This window comes from Triturus cristatus, chromosome 2_2 (genome assembly GCF_964204655.1).
Source record: "Triturus cristatus chromosome 2_2, aTriCri1.1, whole genome shotgun sequence".
Classification (NCBI taxonomy): domain Eukaryota; kingdom Metazoa; phylum Chordata; class Amphibia; order Caudata; family Salamandridae; genus Triturus; species Triturus cristatus.
In genome coordinates, this window is record NC_140582.1 from 1,007,987,258 (window position 1) to 1,008,014,789 (window position 27,532).

Genomic DNA, 27,532 nt, shown 5'->3' on the forward strand with positions numbered 1-27,532 from the left:
GGAGTGGGGAGGAATGATGTTCTTCATGTGTGTTGTCACAGCTCTTAACAAGGGATCAGTAAGAAATTTTAATTGAGGGAACCATTGACTTGATTCCTGTGTTTCTTCTACCCCTCCCTACCACCCCCAATGTTATAAGCTGTGGGCACAAGGCAGACCCTTTTCCTGTTTTCCATGTGGGTGAAGGAAGGAACAGTAATGAGGGCTGAGAAATCTAAACATAGCAAACCCCCACCAAAAGGTACACGTCTACACTATGTGCCATTAGTGTGGTAAAGCCATGTACAAATATTTGAAACTGTGGGTAGGACTCACTAATGAGGACTGAAAGAAGTCCTTTCCTTAAAATGAAATGTTCAATAAAGAGAGATTAGGGAACTTGCAAAAGAAGTTCAAGATCCTTGAAGCAGAATGGAGGCGAAATAATGGCTGCTCTTTTTACAATGGCATGAGGAGGCCAACAAGCTCAAACATGAATCCCATGTCCATGGTATGAAACATACCCAGGAAAACGTAGAATACCATACAAGTCATCTTAGGGACCCAGATAGAGTATTTGCTCTGTTGATTTGCCCCCTCCATAATTATTCCACCAGATCACTGACCCTCAATATAAGGAGAAGGATAGTGAGGACCGAAAGTAGAAGAATGTATTGGATGGTTAACCGATACCAACAAATGGGGCTGGGGGTTCTGCATAGAAACAGAGCAGTGTCTGTGATTCCTCTGGCGGATGAAGAACAAGGTGGCAATGCAGAAGTGAGCGCTGCAATGTGAGTGAATGACAGCAGGCAATTAGGTAAGAGCATCTCAATAGTCAAGCAAGCCTTGGATTTCACTTCCTTGAGAGGTCTAGACTAAGAATAAACTCCAGCAGAGCATAGTGATCCCAGTGAGTGTACTCCCACCATTTTTCGAGAAAGTCTAAGAAGGATGGCAGACAGACAGACAAGGAGATGCATTCCCTCCCCTCACTCTGGAGATGCAGAGAATAAAGACCCCAACCAGCCCATTCCTGATGTCATCCTTCCCTTGAGAGACTACCTTGATCTCAGGATAAAGTCACCGTCCATGGCCCTTTGGACCGATTTTGATTAATGAGCATGAAAAAGAGTTACTCAATATTGGAGACAACCCAACTCAGTTCCGTGAAGAATTGCAGAGTATGTTTGAAGTGTAGAGACCAAACTGGGCTGATGTGAATCAATAGTTGTGTTTAGTGGTACCAGTGAAGTGAGTGATCGATTGGTTGAAAAATCAGCACTGCTGGGTATGATGTGTCAATGAACATCGCAAAGGATGCATTGGTAATTGCTGTTGAGGATCTGTGCCCCATGAGAATGGAATGAATGAAGATTTCAAATTGTAAACAAAATAAGGGTCAGTCACTGGCAGAATATTTAGACAGTCTTAAGAATGTGCTTGAGAGGTACTTGGGCATTGCCTGTCCTATGGAGATGGCTGAAGAAGCTGTAGGTGCTGCCTTTGGGAAGGGACTGTTATCGTATGTAAGAGGTCAACTGATGACAATTTGTATTGGTTAGCAGAAATATTTAGCATTGCCAATCACTGTGTGACTTTGCAGGAGAGAAAGAGCGATAACTTTTAATCTAAATGTCTTTGAAATTGCAAAACATGCAGCAAAGTGTGAAGGAAAGGGTGTGAACAGCCCATAGAATGAAGGAATAAAGGGGGGTAACAAGAGGGGGACAAAGAGGAGTAAGACCGGAAAGGGGTAAAGGGAGAGAAAGTGAAGATGCTCAGGGTGAAGGAGGGTCATGTTTCATCTGTCGTCAACTGGGACATGGGAAACAGACTGCCCTAATGATTTTTCATATGTATCCGCTGTTGGCGACCTCTCTTAATTTAACAAAATTATGGAGAACTCTTATCCTGAATTTTAGGAGAGCCAAAGAAGATCTGACTGTGCCCTGAATACCTTGATTCATGTAGATCAGAAATGTCTCTATGTTGATTGCATGATCTGAGTTTTCTTCATTACCTTTCTCTCTGGCTTGGCTATTGACAAAGTCTGCATTATAAAACCATTGTATCCGCCACCAAATTTCCAAAGCTGTCTCCATTACCCTTGGTCACATTACTGATAAGCACACTTTCTTACTGTCATAATTGTCCCAGATCCAGCGCGGTTCGTCATAGCGTTGCAGTACCGTCACCGCCCACATAAAAATGCGACGCGTTGGAAACACAGACGCTTCGCGTTCTAGTTGTTCACTTCTGACCTTAGGATCTTCCGGGTTCCTCCTGGCGTCACTTCCGGGTCGTGGGTTTCGGCGCTTGTGCGTCGCGTCTTCGGGACCTGCATTGCGTCCTCGGGACCTGCCTCACCTCCGAGTTACCTTCCGCCTTCTCCTGCCTACGAACTCTGAGTCCTTGAAAGCGGCACGGGGACCTTCCTTGGCTCTTCCTCGATTCTCTCATCGAAATCTCTCACATGGTTTGGCGGTAACGCGCTAGCGCTGGTTTGGGTGGACCCGCTCCCTGGCTGGTTCCTCCACTTGCTCTACAGGGGCTCTATCTTGTTTGCGCTTTGCGGCATCTGCATTTTCCTTATGTTCTTGTTTGTGTGTAGTGGGCTCCCACACATTTTTTGCAGTGTTTGATTTGTATATTATATATATATATATATATATATATAGACCACTACCTCAGCTCCTGAGGCAAGGAGCATATAGATGCATATTATCGAGTCCTGAGTTGGCAGAGATTATAGATAGCTACCTCAGCGTCTGAGGCAAGGAGCATATAGTTGCATATTATCGAGTCCTGAGTTGGCAGAGAGTGTCAGTTGCTTAAAGCTCCCTTGTATGACACTATACAGACCTGCTGGCTCAACGGTTTAGGTGACTGCTTACCAAGGTCTTATGTGGTCATTTGGAAGGTTGTGCTGTTAACACAAACCATACTTTCTTTATTAGTCACCTTTGCATAGCAAGTTCCTCACATGGTTGGGGGGTAAGCATCGCAACTATCTACCACATAACTCCCTAACTGTGAATTAGTATTATTAAATGTTAATATTATCTCTCTCTATGTTTAGGAACATTACATCTGTCGCATCTTTTTCTCATTCTGTGGACACAAGCGGAAGAGGGGAGATTTCCAGGTAGAAATATTGTAGAATCGACAGTTATCTTGTAACACTTCAGTTATGTATGCTTGCTCCTAGTCTATTCTATTGTTGACTTGGTCTTTTGTTTGCAGGAATATCTCTGGACCCTAGTGGAGCTTTCGTGGTGTTGGACATGTGCCGGACCTGCCCTGCCTCTACTTCTCCTTCCCTTGTCTCCCATCTTCCCCCTATTTACTGGTACCACTTTGACCTTGTTGGGTGGTCCAGTGGTGGAGGGAAGTTGGGATCTTTTCATCAGACTCCTGCCTCCTGTCAATGCGGAGACCTCAGGTGAGCCTGACACTTACTAAGCCCAACCTCACCAGCCAATCTGCTGGAATTAGACTATTGTGCAAACTTAACTACACAGTGTTTTGCACCCCGATAGAATTTACCTCAACATACCCCAGCACCACGAGAATGACATCCTGGATTTGTGAAAATACAAATTGTCAACTTGCTGTAAATAATACAAAATTAGCGCCATATAACCGGTTCACTTTTTCAGGTACCTTTCACATTGTGGCCAACAGCATGGGATTCATTTCTTGAATGGAATCTGTGCAAATCAAGATCAGCACAACAACACTGCCTCCAATCCATCACTACCGCTTAAACCCGAGGCTAAACAGGAATTTGTCCCGTAATCACAGACTTCACAAAGGAGGAGGATTTGGTACCAATTCCTAGCAGGTGTAATACCCAGATCCTCCCAACCAAAAATGCAGGAAAGACCAAAGTGTACTAGTTGGTCCAAGATCACTGCACCATAAAAATGTGGTTATCCCTAGTTTCCCTGTGGTCCCAACCCGGCTACTGAGCAGGTGCACCCCGCAACTAGTGGAGGGGCACCCTTAGTCGCGCCACGGGCGGGAGCCTTGGTCCGGCACAAGAAGTCATCCGGTGATGTCATCAGGAAGCGCAACAAAGCCTCTGGACAATTAAAGCCAGCACGCCACAGAGAGCTTCCTCTTTGTCCCTTTGCATCATGCCTGCTCTGCTGTGGACCAGGATCAGCTGGTGCGCGTCAATGAGATCATCACTGTGCTCGTGGACTTCACTTCAGGGTAATTACTGTAGATGTCCTTGGCGGGGATCAGGCGTGGGCAAAGGGGCCACACTGCGTAACCTTTCTAGACGCATATTACTGCTTAATTGCTATTCTTATTGGCGTGTGCATGATGTTCATGTAAGCTTTAAATGCTGTATATACAAAATGTGCGGTGTTCGTAGATAAAACGTCTACATTTAATATTGAGAGTACAAATCCCTTTCAATTACTGCTGATTCAAATGATCATTAGTGATCTTCTGATGTTCATTACAACAACAGGAGTTCCCGGTACTCCTAACAAGTACAATAGGTATTTTGTATAGATATCTGCCTGTAGTTCAGGTCGGGGTTGCAAGCCTGGCTCGTGGAACCTTCGACCATTTCATCCTACGGATTTATTTCAGAAATAGGCCTGCCGAATTGGAGAAGCTAAGTTAATTATGGGGAACACAGTGTTGTTGGATAACACAGTATAGGGCAAAGGACTGGGGCAGCAGTCACAGCTGCCTACTAGGGAGGTGGGGATCGTATCCCGGCATATACCCAACATCCTATGATTCTGGGGAAATCACTTAATCGCCCTTGCCGGTGGACAGAGCTGGGAGTTGAGCACGTGTACAGTATGTGGCATGAGTCTCAGGCCCATCCATGGATTTCCGATGGGGCCAGACCAAGGCTCCTGCCCTGATCTAAGAGCGCCCCTCCTCTAGTTGTGGGTAGGCGCCTGCTCAAAGCAACCCACGAAATAAGTCACACACTAGTCGAGACAAATTCTCTCTAGTACCAGCACACTGTGGGCAAACTAACAATCGCAGTGATCAGCATTGAAAGGCAATGTGGGAAGGAATGCATGTAGAGCAGGATGTGAGGTCCTGGGCAGTGCATGTGAGTTCTACTTATAATTAGCTACAAAATTACAATGTAGGTAAACAGACATAGCACTCTGTCCATAGTCCAACATTGGACAGCCGATAACTGGCTTATTTTTGGGAGGATGTCAGCCATTTATGTATTTATTTTGAGTCCACTACAATAGGTGTTCTTAGTAATAAGCATGTTAAAGTCAGGTTGCTTGGGAGTATGGGGTCGGATCCATTAATGCTAGGAGATTTCTCAAGCTAAAGAGCAATAGCTGACGTCAGCCAGTAATGTTAGTGGGTGCCCAGGCATGGCTGGAGGGAAAGGGGTTTGACCTGCCGGGGGTCCTGGACCTTTCAGCCCTACACACAGTCACCTGGAGTTGGTTTTGGATGGGATTTGACTGGAGGCTGGTCACAACGCAGGCACCCCAGTAGATGGTGTGTTACGTGGCTCCTGAGAGGCGGCCTATGGCCGTCATCAGCTACAGGCTCCTTACTAGTCCCAGTCGCGCCACGGGCGGGAGTCTTGCACAGGAAGTGGCGATGGAAGGTCATCCGGTGACATCATCAGGGGGCGCAACAAAGCCTCTGGACTATTAAAGCCAGCACACCACGGAGAGCTTCCTCTTTGTCCCTTTGCATCACGCCTGCTCTGCTGTGGACCAGGATCAGCTGGCGCGCGTCAACCACCCACCCACCCCATAGCTGGCGGTGTCCCTGGCAGATAATAAAGGGGGGTACACAACAGTTCTGATTCTGGGACTGGACTGCCCCCTTAGCGAGGTATGATTTGTGTGGGCACCGGGCAGGCGGGGTAGGGCTGACCTGCTGGTGATCCTTGGACTCTCCTGCCCTACCCAGCGATGCCAGGTTTTGGAACTTTGGGGATTACACCTGTGGTCAGGTACCCCAGTGGGCCGATGCGCTATGCAGTGCCCTGTTTTAAGTTTATGGTTGTTCTCTCCGATTGGAGGAGATGGAGATGTGGTAAAGTTGTCCCAATGATTTTCCTGTACATTCCCTTTAGGAAGGGGGCATGGATGCCCTGGGTGGTACCTGGGGGAGAGAGGCTGTTGCAAGGTGGGGCCTGCTGGCAAACTGTGCAACGCGGATCTATTTATTTTTTTTATTTTTTATTTTTGTGTTTTATAGAGCGCGAACTTGACCCGTGAGGGTATCAGAGCGCTTTACACGGTATAGAGCGGTGAACAAACAACACGTTTAAAGTGCAGAAATATACAGAATCAACAAAGGAAGGCGAGGGCCGGGGTGCTGAGAACATAGGGAAAAAGGAGGATACAGGTGTATGGTTACAATCATAGTTAGAGTCAGTAAAAACAAAGTTCCCACATATTTTCGTCGGGGAGAATTGGTGATCTGTGGAAGAAACGATAGTCTTAGATTCAACTGGCACTATATGGTAGTTGAGGGCAAGCCTTAGACGAGGAATTTACCCATGAGGAAGGATTTGGCCTCCTTTTTGAAACGTACTAGAGAAGGGATTCTTCTGATGGCGGGTGGAAAGGAGTTCCAAATTCTTGGTGCTGCTCCGGTGAATACCCTATGGTAGGTTTGTATTTTCTGAAAGAAGGCGGGTTGGAGTAAAAGGTTTCTAGCAGACCGGGAGTTCCTGCTTCCTCCTGATACCACAAGTTTCTGTGCCAGATAAGCGGTGGAGTTTGTGTATAGAGCCTTGTGTGTAATGCATGCCAGTTTCAACTGGATTCTGGCCTCAAGAGGGAGCCAGTTCAGCGCTTTCATGTGTAGGGAGATGTGGTCGAATTTCCTGGTGCCTGTGAGTAGTCTGGCGACCGCGTTGAGGCAGGGTTTTAGAGGTGCTAAGGAGATCTTGGGTAATCCAGTGAGGGTGGAACAGCCATTTTCCAGTCTAGAGATGACTAGTGCTTGAACTGCCATTTTTAAGTCAGGAGCATCGATGAAAGGTTTCAGCTTTCATAGGTAGCTCAGGTGGAATCTGGCTGCTTTAGCCATCGAGTTAATGTGGACTCGCATGTTCAGGTTACAGTCGAGGATTATGCCCAGGATTTGGCAGAGTCCACAATGGTTGGCGGGCAGTTCAGGGCTTTGATGACCTTGATCCATATCTGAATCTCTTCAAATTGGCTTTTGAAGGGGAGATTAGGAGAAATTCAGTTTGCTTTGCATTAAGTTTGAGTTGGTTATTGGCTAGCCATTGGACAGTCAGTTTTAGGGTCTCATTCAGTGAGAGGATCTCCTCGAGTGAAGAGATATTGATGTATATTTGGGTATCGTCCGCATACATATGGTAGGAGATGTTGGCGGTAAGAAGAATTTCAGTGAGTGGCGCTAAGTAAAGATTAAAGAGGGTGGGGGACAGGGTTGAGACTAGGGGGACTCCAACCGTGACCGGGGTGGGAGCTGATAGGTTGCCGTTGATGAGGAATCTCTGGGAGCGGTTGTGGAGGAAGGACTTGAACCATTCTAGGACTACGCCATCCAGACCCATCCTGACTCTGAGGCGTTCAAGTAGTTTTTCATGGTTGACCGTATCGAAGGCGGAAGATAGATCAAGGAGGATTAGCAGGCAGGTTTTGCCTTGGTCTAGGGCTTGGAGGTCATCGTCCACGATGTGGAGCATAGTGGTTTCAGTGCTGTGCCCTGGTCTGAATCCAGATTGGAAGTTATCAAGTAGGTGGAAGTTGTTGATGTGCTGACTTAGTTGCTGTTGTACACACTTCTCCAATACTTTGGCTAATAGCGGTATATTGGAAATAGGTCTGAAATTGTCAGGGGAGGCTGAATCCAGTAATGATTTTTTTTAAATAGGGAGGACTTGGCCGGCTTTCAAAGGGTCCGGAATCGAACCCTGCTGGAGAGAGGCGTTGATTATTGTAGTCCAGCAAGGAACGATGGATTGGGAGGCGGCAGCGAGGCAGTTGGAAGGTAGTGGGTCATTAAAGTGGTTATTAGGGTTTAAGGTAGAGAGGATTTTGGAGATGGAGTCTTCGTTATATTATTCGAAGTCAGTCCAGCGGGCTTGGTTTCTAGGTGAGGCCAGAGGGGGTAGTGCAGAAAAAGGGGGCAGGTCAGGAAGGGGTTGAGAGTAGGTGGCGGTACTGAGTTCAATTCCTAATGCCGTGATTTTATCAGCGAAGAAGGAGGAGAATTCCTCTGACGATATTCTTTCAGTGTTTTGGCCAATTTATGAGATTGGTATTTTACCAGTTCAAAGAGCTTGCGGGGTCTATTCTTGGCATTCCCCAATTCCGATCTGAAATAATCTTTTTGGGAATTGAGGATGTGCTTTTTGTAGCCGTTTCTCGCCTGTCGGAGAAGTTTTAGATGCGTAGCAGAGGGGTGTTGTCTCCAGATTCTTTCAGATTGCCGTAGGGATCTTCTCTCCATGTTGAGGGAACCAGTGAACCAAGGCTTTCTGTTTTTGATTTGTGTTCTTTTTAGTTTTAGAGGGGCAAGGTCGTCCAGAATGTTTGAAATGGACAAAGAGTAATGTTCATTGAGGTCTCTGACCGTGGTTATGTTCGAAGGGGGGGGAGGTCAGATTTGCAGCGAGCCTCTAGTTTCATAAGGTCGACGTTCTTAGTGTCTTTGATCCAGCGTTTGGGAATCACCGTATGCGGCGTCTTTGTCTTGCGAGTCCCGGGTAAAATGAAGGAGATGGAGTGGTGGTCACACCAGTCACATGGGTCTATGGAGATAAGCTTGACTGAGGATTCCTTAGAAATGATCCAGTCAAGGATGGCGCCTTTTGAGTGGGTTGGCAGAGAGCAGGCTTGGGTCAGGGCTTGGTCGGTTAGGAGGTCTTTGATGGCGTCGACATAGGGATCTTTAGTGTCCTTCCAGTGCAGGTTGAAATCACCCAGGAAAATCTCTATGGCATTGGAGGAAATCTTGGTTGTGATGATTTCCAAGAGGTGATTGGTGAAAGAATCGTTTGAACCTGGAGGGTGGTAAACAATTTGCAAGTTGCAAAGGTGTAGTGAGTTGCTGCAGATGGAGAGTGCGAGGTATTCGCATGAGTCGGTGGATTCTGTCGAGAGTTCTGTGACAAGAAGGGAGGAACGGTAGATGCAGGCAATGCCGCCTCCTTTCCTGTTGGAATGTCTGTTCAGTCTGGCGATGTTGTAGTTGGGAGGGACTAATAAGTCCAGGCAAGGGGAAGAGTATTCATTGAGCCACGATTCCGTTAGTATGGCTAGGTGAAGGTTTTTGTTCAAGATGAGGTCAGCAATATCAGCGGCATGCTTGACTGCTGAGCGGCAGTTGATTAAAAGACTAGATAGGGGGGGTCTGGTAGAGTGTCATGAGTCAGGACGGACAGAGGTACATGTGCGAGGTTGTTTTTACCACACTTTTGTTATGGAGGGTAGCAGGCCTGTTGGGGTTGATGGTGACCGTGTTGATGGGGTGTTCAGGACTCTTATCTAGTGGACGGGGGGTGGCTTAGACAGAGTTGTGGTCTTGGAGGATGGCTAGGATTTCGTTTCCCGTGAGGTCTAGAGGATTAGAGGTGGCGGTGGTAGAGTTGTAGAAGAGTGCGAGAGCTTGGGATTCCTCCTCTGAGAGGTGGCAAGGTTGTTTGCGCAGGCGGAGATGTCTCAGAGGTAGCGGGAGTGGGTGCTTGGGGGGCTTGGTGTTCGGTGTGGGGGAGGTATGCGGTGGCTTGAGGTTAGCAAGGGAAAGCTCGGCAAGGTGAAGGAGGTTCATAAGGTCCAGGATGGAGCTATGAATGCTTTGGGTGAGTTTAGCAGCTCTGGAGTGCAGAGTTTCAAGATTAGTATAAGCTGGGGGTGCTAGCGGGGAGGGGGTCAGAGGTTAAGGAGCAGTCCAAGGGGCATGTAAGGGCGGAAGGGGAGGTGGATTGGTTTGAGCAGACTCCGGGGTTTTTGGAAGGGTACCTAGCTCGTGATTTAGGTGGGTGGCTGGCGGGGAGGGAGTCGGAGGTCTAGGGGCGGCTCTGTAAGAGGTGCCGGGGGACGAGCTATAATGGTGAGGGTGATCAGTGGTGGGAGCCATTGGAGGGCTAGATCGAACTGAGTCCGGGGTCATTGGGAGCGTACCAGTCTCCAAGTTGGTGGGGGGAGTTGGGAGGGAGGGGATCGAGGGTATAGGGGAGTGCCTATGGTGGGGGTCAGTGGGCATGCTGGGGGGGAATAGGAAGAGCTACAGTGGAAGCCCTAGGAGGGGGGTATGCGGGTGGCTGGGCACAATGGGCTGGCAGGACGGTGGATCATTGGTGCAGGTGTTGGTTACCCTATTTGTGTCGTGCACATGGTTTTTGAGGAGGATGAAAAGGTCTGCGAATGTATTGAGATTATTGGTTGAGGTTTGGATCAGAACGATGCCATTTTTGTAGAGGGTGATGGTGAGGTCGGCTCGCAGGATGGATGAGGGAGCAATTGTGAGTTTGGTGCCGTAGGGAATGTTTTTATTTGAACGAACATTAAGAAGTTACGCCAACGATTTGCGCCAGGCAGCGGTTCTTCTGGAGTAGAAAATTAGGTCATTTATGCAAATGCCGCTGTCTGTGTTGAAGTGCAGGTCGGATATCAGCGTCTCAGGGTGGTTTTTTAGGGTGGCGTGCTTGAATGCTTTAGCAGCAGTTTTGGAGAGGTTGGGGGGGGTTAGCCAGTGTATAGGAGTTTTACCCTGACCACATCATGACGGGACATGATCGTTAGGGACTGGCGCAGATGTGAATCTCAGGGTACACAGGCGTGGTGTAGAAGTCTTCCAGGGTCCTGATATTAAAGTTAGGTGGGTCTTCGGGTACAACAATGTAACTGTGTTGTCAATCAGTAGAGATTTCAAACCATAGGGATTTGAGGCCGCGCCATCTTAGATCAAGCACTGCGAGGCGAGTCTGAAATTAAGGGAGGTCTTCGGGTGAGCAACAACGAGTCATGAGAGATCCTAGTGTAGTTGGGATCAGATAAAGTTGGGGCCTACACTTTAGAAGTTAGGTGAGACTACCGGCATAGCAAAGAAGACTGTGATGTTATGCTTTAAAGTTTTCAGACAGTAGAGTATTGAGGCAGCGCCATCTTAAGGTCAGGCACTGTGAGGTGAATCAGGTTGTCTTAGGTCGTCGCCATTTTAGAGTTAGATGAGGTTGTGGCCTGTACATTAGAAGTTAGGTGAGATTACCAGCATAGCAATGTGAGCTGTGATGATACACTGGATAGTTTTTGGACAATAAAGTTTTGAGGCAGCGCCATCTTAAGGTTAGGCACTGTGAGGCAAATCTTGGATCATTTTAGAGTCAGGCATAGAATGAATTGGTAATCTGCGTTGGTTAGCATCCTCTCAAGTGCAGTAATGCAGTTAGTTTTAGGTTTAAGGAGGCGTTTGTAGAGCTGCTTCATTAAGGAGCAGGAGCGGTGAGAAATGACCTTAAGGTGCACTTCAGGGCGCCGCCATTTTAACAGCTTGCATGCTAATGCACGGGACCCTTTAAATAGTTAAAAATGACTCTGTACTGAAGTGACATACCTGGCGCGCGATTTGAAGGAAACTCCTTATCTGATTCTGCCTTCTGCGTGGAGATGATTGAAGGTGGCAGCCTCAGAGGCTCGGCCACAGCGCCCCAGCAATTCGATCGCAATTTGGCTGCCGACTGGAAGGCGAAGTGCCGCTGGCGTCTCCCTCCTGGATCGCCCACAGATTTCCGATTCCCAGCAGGCGAACAGTTGGGATCGGAGGGGCAACCTTTTCACAGATGATGCCACATGGTGATGAATGCGACCAGGCTGCGGCGGAAATCCAATCAGACCGTAGCCTCAGAGACTCGGCGCCGTGGGAAACGGGCGCGGGGCCGGAATTGCGGCAGAAATTGAGCACAAGCAACATCAGAACGCTGGGGACCGCCGCAGCACTCGCGCGAACCCCAAATGGTTAAAGCGTGTTGAATATCAAATGCGGAAGGCACTCGTGACAATGTGTGCTGGACGTTAGTGAAATGTGAAATATGATATTTGAGTTGTGTATCCATCTTCCATCTTGCTTTTGATATATATAAAAATAATGTTTTATTGGTGTATATATGTTCTTTTAATGGTCCTCGCTTACAAGCAATTTTAAATGTTGATATGAGTAAAAAACGCTACGTTGTGGAAACCACACACTGGCTCTAATCTCTGTTCTTGAGCATTGCAATGAGAGAATGTGGGGCGAGTTGCACATGTGTGCGCACTATATCTTTTTTGCATCCCTGCAAGCACCCAATGGTTCACCAAGGTGGATCTTTGTCCTGCCTTCTTCTCCATCCCTGGACACAGACAGCGTCAGTTCTTGTTTGTGTCCTCATTCGGTGGATCATCGCAACTTTCATGTTGAAGGCTAAGGCTCCCACAAGGATTTACTGAATCCCTGTTATCTTTTCCCGATTGGTTAAGAAAGATTTAGAGTCTTTGGCCTTTTATGGGGCTGTAGTTGGGAGCAAAATAGGTGACAAAATGCTCAGTATTGTTGGTGCTGCTCCTACAATAGTAGCAAGGCAAACCTTCCATTTTAGTTGTTTCAAATTGTTTGAATATTGCGTTTCCAATTGTTTCTTTCCGGTCCTTAAGTTGAATGCTCTTTTATAAAACGGAGTATGGCTTTTTAAGGTGTATAACGATTTTTGAATTCTAATAAAAAGGAACAGGATTTGCTAGATTCAAATTGTACAATTGTTTGGGCACTGAATGTTTACCTAATACCAAATGCGTGACTGGCCATAGCATGTGCGTTTAGCGAATTTAAGCATGACCTAAAACATGCAAGGCCAAATGGATAAAAGAAAATGTTACATTACACGAGTCAAATTGAGAGGCTGTATCTCCAAACAGTGTTGAGGAATTATGCGTATGATTGTGCACGTGCACGTATAAATTAGGGCATTACCTACTTTCATTACCTTTACACGCATGCAAGCTTTACATTCTGTGAGTGAGTGTAAACGTTTGTTTTTCTAAATATAGTTTTTACGTATATTTCTAAACCGAACGCATTTGTAATGAACTAGCAGCCACGCACATTAATATTTTCGATTATGCTGCTACAACAGTCGAGAGTGTGTACATGTATAAAACAACAGCACTGTATGTTGGTAACAATGGTTCGCATGAAGACAAAAGAAGGACTTACTCTTGCTTCCCTCTCGGCATCCAACGTTCCTCCCACTTGTTCCTGGAGCAAAGCATATGCCCTCTGCAAGGCTTGGTACTCTCGCGTCAGCTGCCGGAACCTTAAATCAGATTCTTCTTTTGGTGTGCCCTGGACATGCCAATCAAAAATGACACATGATAAATATGCAGTTTGTTTATCGTTGTTTGGATTGTGCCCTCATATTAGTGAGACTAATGATTGTATTGTTTTATGCAATACAACATTCCACTGTTGCTGAGTTTGCAAATTTAAAATCGTGTACTGCTGTTAGTGATATATAAATTACATCAAAGGCTTTAAATCGAACCTCAGCCAACTTTGGTCGAACGGGCGATACCCTTCATATCTCAGTAAAACATGTACATCCATCAAGGGCAGAGACTGTCAGTTGATTCCTTTGTGTTCTACTGCAGCTTCCCAGAGTGTTCCAAAGAACAACTAGAGAACTAACACTACTACTTATGATAAACGTACGGCACACCTGAAGCCATCTTGATTGGAATAAAGTGGTAACTCTTAAAACATTTAATTTAAAAAGGAACAAAATGAGGGGGTTCATTTTGCCATAGAATGTATGATTAGTGCTGCAGAAAGAAAAATTAGGGCACATTTTGAGTGACTTCTCAAATCCTCTTCTATTTCATTAAAGAATTCTGACATGCAGACTGAAACATGCACTTTCAATACCAGCAGCAGACTTCCCTGGTGAGCAGTAGCTTTACTACAGTGATCTAATGAGCAACTAGAGTGCTAACATTCTGAATTTATCACATCTGAATGCCTTCTTCACTGAATCAAAGTAAAAAACTGACAGTATGCCTACTGAGGAGACTGTAGTAAATGAGGAAATTAGGAAACTTCATAACAAGTCTCCCAAGATGGCCACCAGAGACAAAAGAGCCCAAATGTAGCACAAATATCACCGAGATGTAGCCCAAGTATAGCCCAATGACAGAAATCCCAGAGTGTTTTAAAGAACAACTAGAGCGCTAACAGTCTTACTTGTGACAAAAGTATGGCACACCTGAAGCCATCTTGATTGGAATAAAGTGGTAACACTTAAAACATTTAATTTGCAGAGGAACAAAATGAGGGGGTTCATTTTGCCATAGAAATTATGATTAGTGCTGCAGAAAGAAAAATTAGGGCACATTTTGACTTCTCAAATCCTCTTCTATTTCATTAAAAAGTTCTGACATGCAGACTGAAACATGCACTTTGAATACCAGCAGCAGACTTCCCTGGTGAGCAGTAGCTTTACTACAGTGATCTAATGAGGAACTAGAGTGCTACCATTCAGAATTTATGGCAAATGTGTCACATCTGAATGCCTTCTTGATGGAACCAAAGTAAACAAGCACTGAAAATGCAATAGGTCTCGCCCTCGTTTAAGTTAAAGCAATTCTGTTTGTAATTAGGTGGCTTTTTAGCTTTGCTTTTATTAGTGTTTTTCAAAATTTCATGTACATAACATGCATATATGTATATGTATGCATGCACTTATATTTCTATTTATATAGATATGCAGATTATATATATGTTTATATATACACACACACATATATATAAATGCATGTGCATATATGTGCATATGTGTGCATGTAGAGAGAGGTAGAGAGGTAGAGGTGTAGAGGTAGAGACGTAGAGGTAGAGCGGTAGAGGTAGAGAGGTAGAGGTAGAGAGAAGTAGAGAGAGGTAGAGAGTAGAGGATGAGTAATAGAGAGTAGAGAGAGAGTAGTAGAGAGTAGCAGAGAGTAGTAGAGTGAGTAGTAGAGAGTGAGTAGTAGAGAGAGTAGTGGAGAGTGAGTAGTAGAGAGTAATAGAGAGCGAGTATTAGAGAGTGAGTAGTAGAGAGTAGTAGAGAGTGAGTAGTGGAGACTGAGTAGCAGAGAAAGAGTAGTAGAGAATGAGTAGTAGAGAATGAGTAGTAGAGTGAGTAGTAGAGAGTAGCAGAGAGTAGTAGAGAGTGAGTAGTAGAGAGTAGTAGAGAGTGAGTAGTAGAGAGTAGTAGAGAGAGAGTAGTGGAGAATGAGTAGAGAGTAGTAGAGAGTGAGTAGTAGAGAGTGAGTAGTAGAGAGAGAGTAGTATAGAGTAGAGTAGTAGAGAGTGAGTAGTAGAGTGAGTAGTAGAGTGAGTAGTAGGGAGTGTGTAGTAGAGAGAGAGTAGTAGAGAGTAGTAGAGAGTGAGTAGTAGAGAGTGAATAGTAGAGAGAGTAGTAGAGTAGTAGAGAGTGAGTAGAAGAGAGTGAGTAGTAGAGAGTAGTAGAGAGTGAGTAGCAGAGAGAGTAGTAGAGAGTAGTAGGGTAGTAGAGAGTAAGTAGTAGAGTGAGTAGTAGAGAGCGAGTAGTAGAGAGTGAGTAGTGGAGAGTGAGTAGTAGAGTAGTAGAGAGTGAGTAGTACAGAGTGAGTAGTAAAGAGAGAGTAGTAGAGTGAGTAGTAGAGAGTGAGTAGTAGAGAGAGTAGTAGAGAGTGCGTAGTAGAGAGAGTAGTAGAGAGTGAGTAGTTGAGAGTGAGTAGTAGAGAGTGAGTAGTAGAGAGTAGTAGAGTAGTAGAGAGTGAGTAGTAGAGAGTGAGTAGTAGAGAGTAGTAGAGAGAGAGTAGTAGAGAGTGAGTAGTAGAGAGTAGTAGAGAGTGAGTAGCAGAGAGAGTAGTAGAGAGTAGTAGAGTGAGTAGTAGAGAGTGAGTATTAGAGAGTGAGTAGTAGAGAGAGTAGTACAGAGTAGTAGAGTAGTAGAGAGTGAGTAGTAGAGTGAGTAGTAGAGAGTAGTAGAGAGCGAGTAGTAAAGAGCAGTACAGAGTGAGTAGTAGAGAGTGATTAGTAGAGAGTAGTGGAGTAGTAGAGAGTGAGTAGTAGAGAGTAGTAGAGAGTGAGTAGTAGAGTGAGTAGTAGGGAGTAGTAGAGAGAGAGTAGTAGAGTGAGTAGTAGAGAGTGTGTAGTAGAGAGAGAGTAGTAGAGAGTGAGTAGTAGAGAGTGAGTAGTAGAGAGAGTAGTAGAGTAGTAGAGAGTGAGTAGAAGAGAGAGTAGTGGAGAGTAGTAGAGGGTGAGTAGCAGAGAGAGTAGTAGAGAGTAGTAGAGAGTGAGTAGTAGAATGAGTAGTAGAGAGCGAGTAGTAGAGAGTGAGTAGTGGAGAGTGAGTAGTAGAGAAGTAAAGAGTAGTACAGAGTGAGTAGTAGAGAGAGTAGTAGAGAGAGTAGTAGAGAGCGAGTAGTTGAGTGAGTAGTAGAGAGTGAGTAGTAGAGAGTAGTAGAGAGTGAGTAGTAGAGAGTGAGTAGTTGAGAGTAGTAGAGAGAGTAGTAGAGAGTGAGTAGTTGAGAGAGAGTAGTAGAGAGTGAGTAGTAGAGAGTGAGTAGTAGAGAGTGAGTAGTAGAGAGTAGTACAGAGTGAGAAGTAGAGAGTAGTGGAGTAGTAGAGAGTGAGTAGTAGAGAGAAGTAGAGAGTGAGTAGTAGAGTGAGTAGTAGGGAGTAGTAGAGAGTGAGTAGTAGAGTGAGTAAGAGAGTGAGTAGTAGAGTGAGTAGTAGAGTGAGTAGTAGAGAGTAAGTAGTAGAGTGTGTAGTAGAGAGAGAGTAGTAGTGAGTAGTAGAGAGTAGTAGAGAGTGAGTAGCAGAGAGAGTAGTAGAGAGTGAGTAGTAGAGAGTGAGTAAAAGAGAGTGAGTAGTAGAGAGAGTAGTGTAGAGTAGTAGAGAGTGAGTAGTAGAGAGTAGTAGACAGCGAGTAGTAGAGTGAGTAGTCGAGAGTGAGTAGTAGAGAGTGAGTAGTAGAGAGTGAGTAGTAGAGAGTAGTAGAGAGTGAGTGGTAAGTAGAGAGTGAGTGGTAGAGAGTGAGTAGTAGAGAGTAGTAGAGAGAGAGTAGTAGAGAATGAGTAGAGAGTAGTAGAGCGTGAGTAGTAGAGAGAGTAGTAGAGAGTGAGTAGTTGAGTGAGTAGTAGAGAACGAGTAGTAGAGAGTGAGTAGTAGAGTGAGTAGTAGAGTGAGTAGTAGAGTGAGTAGTAGGGAGTAGTAGAGAGTGAGTAGTAGAGTGAGTAGTAGAGAGTGTGTAGTAGAGAGAGAGTAGTAGAGAGTAGTAGAGAGTGAGTAGTAGAGAGTGAATAGTAGAGAGAGTAGTAGAGTAGTAGAGAGTGAGTAGAAGAGAGTGAGTAGTAGAGAGTAGTAGAGAGTGAGTAGCAGAGAGAGTAGTAGAGAGTAGTAGAGTAGTAGAGAGTAAGTAGTAGAGTGAGTAGTAGAGAGCGAGTAGTAGAGAGTGAGTAGTGGAGAGTGAGTAGTAGAGTAGTAGAGAGTGAGTAGTACAGAGTGAGTAGTAAAGAGAGAGTAGTAGAGTGAGTAGTAGAGAGTGAGTAGTAGAGAGAGAGTAGTAGAGAGTGCGTAGTAGAGAGTGAGTAGTAGAGAGCGAGTAGTAGAGAGCGAGTAGTAGAGAGAGAGTAGTAGAGAGTGAGTAGTTGAGCGAGAGTAGTAGAGAGTGAGTAGTAGAGAGTGAGTAGCAGAGAGAGTAGTAGAGTAGTAGAGAGTGAGTAGTAGAGAGGGAGTAGTAGAGAGTGAGTAGTTGAGCGAGAGTAGTAGAGAGTGAGTAGTAGAGAGTAGTAGAGAGTGAGTAGCAGAGAGAGTAGTAGAGAGTAGTAGAGAGTGAGTAGTAGAGAGTGAGTATTAGAGAGTGAGTAGTAGAGAGAGTAGTACAGAGTAGTAGAGTAGTAGAGAGTGAGTAGTAGAGTGAGTAGTAGAGAGCGAGTAGTAAAGAGCAGTACAGAGTGAGTAGTAGAGAGTGATTAGTAGAGAGTAGTGGAGTAGTAGAGAGTGAGTAGTAGAGAGTAGTAGAGAGTGAGTAGTAGAGTGAGTAGTAGGGAGTAGTAGAGAGAGAGTAGTAGAGTGAGTAGTAGAGAGTGTGTAGTAGAGAGAGAGTAGTAGAGAGTGAGTAGTAGAGAGTGAGTAGTAGAGAGAGTAGTAGAGTAGTAGAGAGTGAGTAGAAGAGAGTGAGTAGTGGAGAGTAGTAGAGGGTGAGTAGCAGAGAGAGTAGTAGAGAGTAGTAGAGAGTGAGTAGTAGAGTGAGTAGTAGAGAGCGAGTAGTAGAGAGTGAGTAGTGGAGAGTGAGTAGTAGAGTAGTGAAGAGTGAGTAGTACAGAGTTAGTAGTACAGAGTGAGTAGTAAAGAGAGAGTAGTAGAGTGAGTAGTAGAGAGTAGTAGAGAGTGAGTAGTAGAGAGTGAGTGGTAGAGAGTAGTAGAGTGAGTAGTAGAGAGTAGTAGAGAGTGAGTAGTAGAGAGAGTAGTAGAGAGTGAGTAGTTGAGTGAGTAGTAGAGAACGAGTAGTAGAGAGTGAGTAGTGGAGAGTGAGTAGTAGAGTAGTAGAGAGTGAGTAGTACAGAGTGAGTAGTAAAGAGAGAGTAGTAGAGTGAGTAGTAGAGAGTGAGTAGTAGAGAGAGAGTAGTAGAGAGAGAGTAGTAGAGAGTGCGTAGTAGAGAGAGTAGTAGAGAGTGAGTAGTTGAGAGTGAGTAGTAGAGAGTGAGTAGTAGAGAGTAGTAGAGTAGTAGAGAGTGAGTAGTAGAGAGTAGTAGAGAGAGAGTAGTAGAGTGAGTAGTTGAGTGAGAGTAGTAGAGAGTGAGTAGTAGAGAGTAGTAGAGAGTGAGTAGCAGAGAGAGTAGTAGAGAGTGAGTAGTAGAGAGTGAGTAGTAGAGAGAGTAGTACAGAGTAGTAGAGTAGTAGAGAGTGAGTAGTAGAGTGAGTAGTAGAGAGTAGTAGAGAGCGAGTAGTAAAGAGCAGTACAGAGTGAGTAGTAGAGAGTGATTAGTAGAGAGTAGTGGAGTAGTAGAGAGTGAGTAGTAGAGAGTAGTAGAGAGTGAGTAGTAGAGTGAGTAGTAGGGAGTAGTAGAGAGAGAGAGTAGTAGAGTGAGCAGTAGAGAGTGTGTAGTAGAGAGAGAGTAGTAGCGAGTGAGTAGTAGAGAGTGAGTAGTAGAGAGAGTAGTAGAGTAGTAGAGAGTGAGTAGAAGAGAGTGAGTAGTGGAGAGTAGTAGAGGGTGAGTAGCAGAGAGAGTAGTAGAGAGTAGTAGAGAGTGAGTAGTAGAGTGAGTAGTAGAGAGCGAGTAGTAGAGAGTGAGTAGTGGAGAGTGAGTAGTAGAGTAGTAAAGAGTGAGTAGTACAGAGTGAGTAGTACAGAGTGAGTAGTAAAGAGAGAGTAGTAGAGTGAGTAGTAGAGAGTAGTAGAGAGTGAGTAGTAGAGAGTGAGTGGTAGAGAGTAGTAGAGTGAGTAGTAGAGAGTAGTAGAGAGTGAGTAGTAGAGAGAGTAGTAGAGAGTGAGTAGTTGAGTGAGTAGTAGAGAGTGAGTAGTAGAGAGTAGTAGAGAGTGAGTAGTAGAGAGTGAGTAGTTGAGAGTAGTAGAGAGAGTAGTAGAGAGTGAGTAGTTGAGAGAGAGTAGTAGAGAGTGAGTAGTAGAAAGTAGTAGAGAGTGAGTAGTAGAGAGTAGTACAGAGTGAGAAGTAGAGAGTGATTAGTAGAGAGTAGTGGAGTAGTAGAGAGTGAGTAGTAGAGAGAAGTAGAGAGTGAGTAGTAGAGTGAGTAGTAGGGAGTAGTAGAGAGTGAGTAGTAGAGTGAGTAAGAGAGTGAGTAGTAGAGTGAGTAGTAGAGTGAGTAGTAGAGAGTAAGTAGTAGAGTGTGTAGTAGAGAGAGAGTAGTAGTGAGTAGTAGAGAGTGAGTAGTAGAGAGTAGTAGAGAGTGAGTAGCAGAGAGAGTAGTAGAGAGTAGTAGAGAGTGAGTAGTAGAGAGTGAGTAAAAGAGAGTGAGTAGTAGAGAGAGTAGTGTAGAGTAGTAGAGAGTGAGTAGTAGAGAGTAGTAGACAGCGAGTAGTAGAGTGAGTAGTCGAGAGTGAGTAGTAGAGAGTGAGTAGTAGAGAGTGAGTAGTAGAGAGTGAGTAGTAGAGAGTAGTAGAGAGTGAGTGGTAGAGAGTGAGTAGTAGAGAGTAGTAGAGAGAGAGTAGTAGAGAATGAGTAGAGAGTAGTAGAGAGTGAGTAGTAGAGAGTGAGTAGTAGAGAGTGAGTAGTAGAGTGAGTAGTAGAGTGAGTAGTAGGGAGTAGTAGAGAGTGAGTTGTAGAGTGAGTAGTAGAGAGTGTGTAGTAGAGAGAGAGTAGTAGAGAGTAGTAGAGAGTGAGTAGTAGAGAGAGTAGTAGAGTAGTAGAGAGTGAGTAGAAGAGAGTGAGTAGTAGAGAGTAGTAGAGAGTGAGTAGCAGAGAGAGTAGTAGAGAGTAGTAGAGTAGTAGAGAGTAAGTAGTAGAGCGAGTAGTGGAGAGTGAGTAGTGGAGAGTGAGTAGTAGAGTAGTAGAGAGTGAGTAGTACAGAGTGAGTAGTAAAGAGAGAGTAGTAGAGAGAGTAGTAGAGAGTGAGTAGTTGAGAGTGAGTAGTAGAGAGTGAGTAGTAGAGAGTGAGTAGTAGAGAGCGAGTAGTAGAGAGTGAGTAGTAGAGAGAGAGTAGTAGAGAGTGAGTAGTTGAGCGAGAGTAGTAGAGAGTGAGTAGTAGAGAGTAGTAGAGAGTGAGTAGCAGAGAGAGTAGTAGAGAGTAGTAGAGAGTGAGTAGTAGAGAGGGAGTAGTAGAGAGAGAGTAGTAGAGAGAGAGTAGTTGAGCGAGAGTAGTAGAGAGTGAGTAGTAGAGAGTAGTAGAGAGTGAGTAGCAGAGAGAGTAGTAGAGAGTAGTAGAGAGTGAGTAGTAGAGAGTGAGTATTAGAGAGTGAGTAGTAGAGAGAGTAGTACAGAGTAGTAGAGAGTGAGTAGTAGAGTGAGTAGTAGAGAGCGAGTAGTAAAGAGCAGTACAGAGTGAGTAGTAGAGAGTGATTAGTAGAGAGTAGTGGAGTAGTAGAGAGTGAGTAGTAGAGAGTGAGTAGTAGAGTGAGTAGTAGGGAGTAGTAGAGAGAGAGTAGTAGAGTGAGTAGTAGAGAGTGTGTAGTAGAGAGAGAGTAGTAGAGAGTGAGTAGTAGAGAGTGAGTAGTAGAGAGAGTAGTAGAGTAGTAGAGAGTGAGTAGAAGAGAGTGAGTAGTGGAGAGTAGTAGAGGGTGAGTAGCAGAGAGAGTAGTAGAGAGTAGTAGAGAGTGAGTAGTAGAGTGAGTAGTAGAGAGCGAGTAGTAGAGAGTGAGTAGTGGAGAGTGAGTAGTAGAGTAGTGAAGAGTGAGTAGTACAGAGTGAGTAGTAAAGAGAGAGTAGTAGAGTGAGTAGTAGAGAGTGAGTAGTAGAGAGAGAGTAGTAGAGAGTGCGTAGTAGAGAGAGTAGTAGAGAGTGAGTAGTTGAGAGTGAGTAGTAGAGAGTGAGTAGTAGAGAGCGAGTAGTAGAAAGAGCGAGTAGTAGAGAGTGAGTAGTAGAGAGAGAGTAGTAGAGAGTGAGTAGTTGAGCGAGAGTAGTAGAGAGTGAGTAGTAGAGAGTAGTAGAGAGTGAGTAGCAGAGAGAGTAGTAGAGAGTAGTAGAGATTGAGTAGTAGAGAGGGAGTAGTAGAGAGGGAGTAGTAGAGAGAGAGTAGTAGAGAGAGAGTAGTAGAGAGTGAGTAGTTGAGCGAGAGTAGTAGAGAGTGAGTAGTAGAGAGTAGTAGAGAGTGAGTAGCAGAGAGAGTAGTAGAGAGTAGTAGAGAGTGAGTAGTAGAGAGTGAGTATTAGAGAGTGAGTAGTAGAGAGAGTAGTACAGAGTAGTAGAGTAGTAGAGAGTGAGTAGTAGAGTGACTAGTAGAGAGCGAGTAGTAAAGAGCAGTACAGAGTGAGTAGTAGAGAGTGATTAGTAGAGAGTAGTGGAGTAGTAGAGAGTGAGTAGTAGAGAGTAGTAGAGAGTGAGTAGTAGAGTGAGTAGTAGGGAGTAGTAGAGAGAGAGTAGTAGAGAATGAGTAGAGAGTAGTAGAGAGTGAGTAGTAGAGAGTGAGTAGTAGAGAGTGAGTAGTAGAGTGAGTAGTAGAGTGAGTAGTAGGGAGTAGTAGAGAGTGAGTAGTAGGGAGTAGTAGAGAGTGTGTAGTAGAGAGAGAGTAGTAGAGAGTAGTAGAGAGTGAGTAGTAGAGAGTGAATAGTAGAGAGAGTAGTAGAGTAGTAGAGAGTGAGTAGTAGAGAGTGAGTAGTAGAGAGAGTAGTAGAGTAGTAGAGAGTGAGTAGAAGAGAGTGAGTAGTAGAGAGTAGTAGAGAGTGAGTAGCAGAGAGAGTAGTAGAGAGTAGTAGAGTAGTAGAGAGTAAGTAGTAGAGCGAGTAGTGGAGAGTGAGTAGTGGAGAGTGAGTAGTAGAGTAGTAGAGAGTGAGTAGTACAGAGTGAGTAGTAAAGAGAGAGTAGTAGAGAGAGTAGTAGAGAGTGAGTAGTTGAGAGTGAGTAGTAGAGAGTGAGTAGTAGAGAGTGAGTAGTAGAGAGCGAGTAGTAGAGAGTGAGTAGTAGAGAGAGAGTAGTAGAGAGTGAGTAGTTGAGCGAGAGTAGTAGAGAGTGAGTAGTAGAGAGTAGTAGAGAGTGAGTAGCAGAGAGAGTAGTAGAGAGTAGTAGAGAGTGAGTAGTAGAGAGGGAGTAGTAGAGAGAGAGTAGTAGAGAGAGAGTAGTTGAGCGAGAGTAGTAGAGAGTGAGTAGTAGAGAGTAGTAGAGAGTGAGTAGCAGAGAGAGTAGTAGAGAGTAGTAGAGAGTGAGTAGTAGAGAGTGAGTATTAGAGAGTGAGTAGTAGAGAGAGTAGTACAGAGTAGTAGAGAGTGAGTAGTAGAGTGAGTAGTAGAGAGCGAGTAGTAAAGAGCAGTACAGAGTGAGTAGTAGAGAGTGATTAGTAGAGAGTAGTGGAGTAGTAGAGAGTGAGTAGTAGAGAGTGAGTAGTAGAGTGAGTAGTAGGGAGTAGTAGAGAGAGAGTAGTAGAGTGAGTAGTAGAGAGTGTGTAGTAGAGAGAGAGTAGTAGAGAGTGAGTAGTAGAGAGTGAGTAGTAGAGAGAGTAGTAGAGTAGTAGAGAGTGAGTAGAAGAGAGTGAGTAGTGGAGAGTAGTAGAGGGTGAGTAGCAGAGAGAGTAGTAGAGAGTAGTAGAGAGTGAGTAGTAGAGTGAGTAGTAGAGAGCGAGTAGTAGAGAGTGAGTAGTGGAGAGTGAGTAGTAGAGTAGTGAAGAGTGAGTAGTACAGAGTGAGTAGTAAAGAGAGAGTAGTAGAGTGAGTAGTAGAGAGTGAGTAGTAGAGAGAGAGTAGTAGAGAGTGCGTAGTAGAGAGAGTAGTAGAGAGTGAGTAGTTGAGAGTGAGTAGTAGAGAGTGAGTAGTAGAGAGCGAGTAGTAGAAAGAGCGAGTAGTAGAGAGTGAGTAGTAGAGAGAGAGTAGTAGAGAGTGAGTAGTTGAGCGAGAGTAGTAGAGAGTGAGTAGTAGAGAGTAGTAGAGAGTGAGTAGCAGAGAGAGTAGTAGAGAGTAGTAGAGATTGAGTAGTAGAGAGGGAGTAGTAGAGAGGGAGTAGTAGAGAGAGAGTAGTAGAGAGAGAGTAGTAGAGAGTGAGTAGTTGAGCGAGAGTAGTAGAGAGTGAGTAGTAGAGAGTAGTAGAGAGTGAGTAGCAGAGAGAGTAGTAGAGAGTAGTAGAGAGTGAGTAGTAGAGAGTGAGTATTAGAGAGTGAGTAGTAGAGAGAGTAGTACAGAGTAGTAGAGTAGTAGAGAGTGAGTAGTAGAGTGACTAGTAGAGAGCGAGTAGTAAAGAGCAGTACAGAGTGAGTAGTAGAGAGTGATTAGTAGAGAGTAGTGGAGTAGTAGAGAGTGAGTAGTAGAGAGTAGTAGAGAGTGAGTAGTAGAGTGAGTAGTAGGGAGTAGTAGAGAGAGAGTAGTAGAGAATGAGTAGAGAGTAGTAGAGAGTGAGTAGTAGAGAGTGAGTAGTAGAGAGTGAGTAGTAGAGTGAGTAGTAGAGTGAGTAGTAGGGAGTAGTAGAGAGTGAGTAGTAGGGAGTAGTAGAGAGTGTGTAGTAGAGAGAGAGTAGTAGAGAGTAGTAGAGAGTGAGTAGTAGAGAGTGAATAGTAGAGAGAGTAGTAGAGTAGTAGAGAGTGAGTAGAAGAGAGTGAGTAGTAGAGAGTAGTAGAGAGTGAGTAGCAGAGAGAGTAGTAGAGAGTAGTAGAGTAGTAGAGAGTAAGTAGTAGAGCGAGTAGTAGAGAGCGAGTAGTGGAGAGTGAGTAGTGGAGAGTGAGTAGTAGAGAGTGAGTAGTACAGAGTGAGTAGTAAAGAGAGAGTAGTAGAGTGAGTAGTAGAGAGTGAGTAGTAGAGAGAGAGTAGTAGAGAGTGCGTAGTAGAGAGAGTAGTAGAGAGTGAGTAGTTGAGAGTGAGTAGTAGAGAGTGAGTAGTAGAGAGTGAGTAGTAGAGAGCGAGTAGTAGAGAGTGAGTAGTAGAGAGAGAGTAGTAGAGAGTGAGTAGTTGAGCGAGAGTAGTAGAGAGTGAGTAGTAGAGAGTAGTAGAGAGTGAGTAGCAGAGAGAGTAGTAGAGAGTAGTAGAGAGTGAGTAGTAGAGAGGGAGTAGTAGAGAGAGAGTAGTAGAGAGAGAGTAGTTGAGCGAGAGTAGTAGAGAGTGAGTAGTAGAGAGTAGTAGAGAGTGAGTAGCAGAGAGAGTAGTAGAGAGTAGTAGAGAGTGAGTAGTAGAGAGTGAGTATTAGAGAGTGAGTAGTAGAGAGTGAGTAGTAGAGAGAGTAGTACAGAGTAGTAGAGAGTGAGTAGTAGAGTGAGTAGTAGAGAGCGAGTAGTAAAGAGCAGTACAGAGTGAGTAGTAGAGAGTGATTAGTAGAGAGTAGTGGAGTAGTAGAGAGTGAGTAGTAGAGAGTAGTAGAGAGTGAGTAGTAGAGTGAGTAGTAGGGAGTAGTAGAGAGAGAGTAGTAGAGTGAGTAGTAGAGAGTGTGTAGTAGAGAGAGAGTAGTAGAGAGTGAGTAGTAGAGAGTGAGTAGTAGAGAGAGTAGTAGAGTAGTAGAGAGTGAGTAGAAGAGAGTGAGTAGTGGAGAGTAGTAGAGGGTGAGTAGCAGAGAGAGTAGTAGAGAGTAGTAGAGAGTGAGTAGTAGAGTGAGTAGTAGAGAGCGAGTAGTAGAGAGTGAGTAGTGGAGAGTGAGTAGTAGAGTAGTGAAGAGTGAGTAGTACAGAGTTAGTAGTACAGAGTGAGTAGTAAAGAGAGAGTAGTAGAGTGAGTAGTAGAGAGTAGTAGAGAGTGAGTAGTAGAGAGTGAGTGGTAGAGAGTAGTAGAGTGAGTAGTAGAGAGTAGTAGAGAGTGAGTAGTAGAGAGAGTAGTAGAGAGTGAGTAGTAGAGAGTGAGTAGTAGAGAGTAGTAGAGAGTTAGTAATAGAGAGTGAGTAGTTGAGAGTAGTAGAGAGAGTAGTAGAGAGTGAGTAGTTGAGAGAGAGTAGTAAGAGAGTGAGTAGTAGAGAGTAGTAGAGAGTGAGTAGTGGAGAGTAGTACAGAGTGAGAAGTAGAGAGTGATTAGTAGAGAGTAGTAGAGTAGTGGAGTAGTAGAGTGAGTAGTAGAGAGAAGTAGAGAGTGAGTAGTAGAGTGAGTAGTAGGGAGTAGTAGAGAGTGAGTAGTAGATTGAGTAAGAGAGTGAGTAGTAGAGTGAGTAGTAGAGAGTAAGTAGTAGTGTGTAGTAGAGAGAGAGTAGTAGTGAGTAGTAGAGAGTGAGTAGTAGAGAGTGAGTAGCAGAGAGAGTAGTAGAGAGTAGTAGAGAGTGAGTAGTAGAGAGTGAGTAAAAGAGAGTGAGTAGTAGAGAGAGTAGTGTAGAGTAGTAGAGAGTGAGTAGTAGAGAGTAGTAGACAGCGAGTAGTAGAGTGAGTAGTAGAGAGTGAGTAGTAGAGAGTAGTAGAGAGTGAGTGGTAGAGAGTGAGTAGTAGAGAGTAGTAGAGAGAGTAGTAGAGAATGAGTAGAGAGTAGTAGAGAGTGAGTAGTAGAGAGTGAGTAGTAGAGAGTGAGTAGTAGAGTGAGTAGTAGAGTGAGTAGTAGGGAGTAGTAGAGAGTGAGTAGTAGAGTGAGTAGTAGAGAGTGTGTAGTAGAGAGAGAGTAGTAGAGAGTAGTAGAGAGTGAGTAGTAGAGAGTGAATAGTAGAGAGAGTAGTAGAGTAGTAGAGAGTGAGTAGAAGAGAGTGAGTAGTAGAGAGTAGTAGAGAGTGAGAAGCAGAGAGAGTAGTAGAGAGTAGTAGAGTAGTAGAGAGTAAGTAGTAGAGTGAGTAGTAGAGAGCGAGTAGTAGAGAGTGAGTAGTGGAGAGTGAGTAGTAGAGTAGTAGAGAGTGAGTAGTACAGAGTGAGTAGTAAAGAGAGAGTAGTAGAGTGAGTAGTAGAGAGTGAGTAGTAGAGAGAGAGTAGTAGAGAGTGCGTAGTAGAGAGTGCGTAGTAGAGAGAGTAGTAGAGAGTGAGTAGTTGAGAGTGAGTAGTAGAGAGCGAGTAGTAGAGAGCGAGTAGTAGAGAGCGAGTAGTAGAGAGTGAGTAGTAGAGAGAGAGTAGTAGAGAGTGAGTAGTTGAGCGAGAGTAGTAGAGAGTGAGTAGTAGAGAGTAGTAGAGTGAGTAGCAGAGAGAGTAGTAGAGAGTAGTAGAGATTGAGTAGTAGAGAGGGAGTAGTAGAGAGAGAGTAGTAGAGAGTGAGTAGTTGAGCGAGAGTAGTAGAGAGTGAGTAGTAGAGAGTAGTAGAGAGTGAGTAGCAGAGAGAGTAGTAGAGAGTAGTAGAGAGTGAGTAGTAGAGAGTGAGTATTAGAGAGTGAGTAGTAGAGAGAGTAGTACAGAGTAGTAGAGTAGTAGAGAGTGAGTAGTAGAGTGAGTAGTAGAGAGCGAGTAGTAAAGAGCAGTACAGAGTGAGTAGTAGAGACTGATTAGTAGAGAGTAGTGGAGTAGTAGAGAGTGAGTAGTAGAGAGTAGTAGAGAGTGAGTAGTAGAGTGAGTAGTAGGGAGTAGTAGAGAGAGAGTAGTAGAGTGAGTAGTAGAGAGTGTGTAGTAGAGAGAGAGTAGTAGAGAGTGAGTAGTAGAGAGTGAGTAGTAGAGAGAGTAGTAGAGTAGTAGAGAGTGAGTAGAAGAGAGTGAGTAGTGGAGAGTAGTAGAGGGTGAGTAGCAGAGAGAGTAGTAGAGAGTAGTAGAGAGTGAGTAGTAGAGTGAGTAGTAGAGAGCGAGTAGTAGAGAGTGAGTAGTGGAGAGTAGTAGAGTGAGTAGTAGAGAGTAGTAGAGAGTGAGTAGTAGAGAGAGTAGTAGAGAGTGAGTAGTAGAGAGCGAGTAGTAGAGAGCGAGTAGTAGAGAGTGAGTAGTAGAGAGAGAGTAGTAGAGAGTGAGTAGTTGAGCGAGAGTAGTAGAGAGTGAGTAGTAGAGAGTAGTAGAGAGTGAGTAGCAGAGAGAGTAGTAGAGAGTAGTAGAGATTGAGTAGTAGAGAGGGAGTAGTAGAGAGAGAGTAGTAGAGAGTGAGTAGTTGAGCGAGAGT

At 44.6% G+C, this 27,532-nt stretch overlaps 1 protein-coding gene across 1 annotated transcript in view; it reads right to left on the bottom strand.

Moving 5' to 3' along the window:
* The window catches only part of JAKMIP1 (janus kinase and microtubule interacting protein 1), a 1,879,738-nt gene that overhangs the window by 454,848 nt on the left and 1,397,358 nt on the right, over nucleotides 1–27,532 (bottom strand). The window contains 1 exon segment of the mRNA XM_085642441.1: nucleotides 13,174–13,302. Within this exon segment, the coding sequence (XP_085498567.1) occupies nucleotides 13,174–13,302 (129 nt within the window).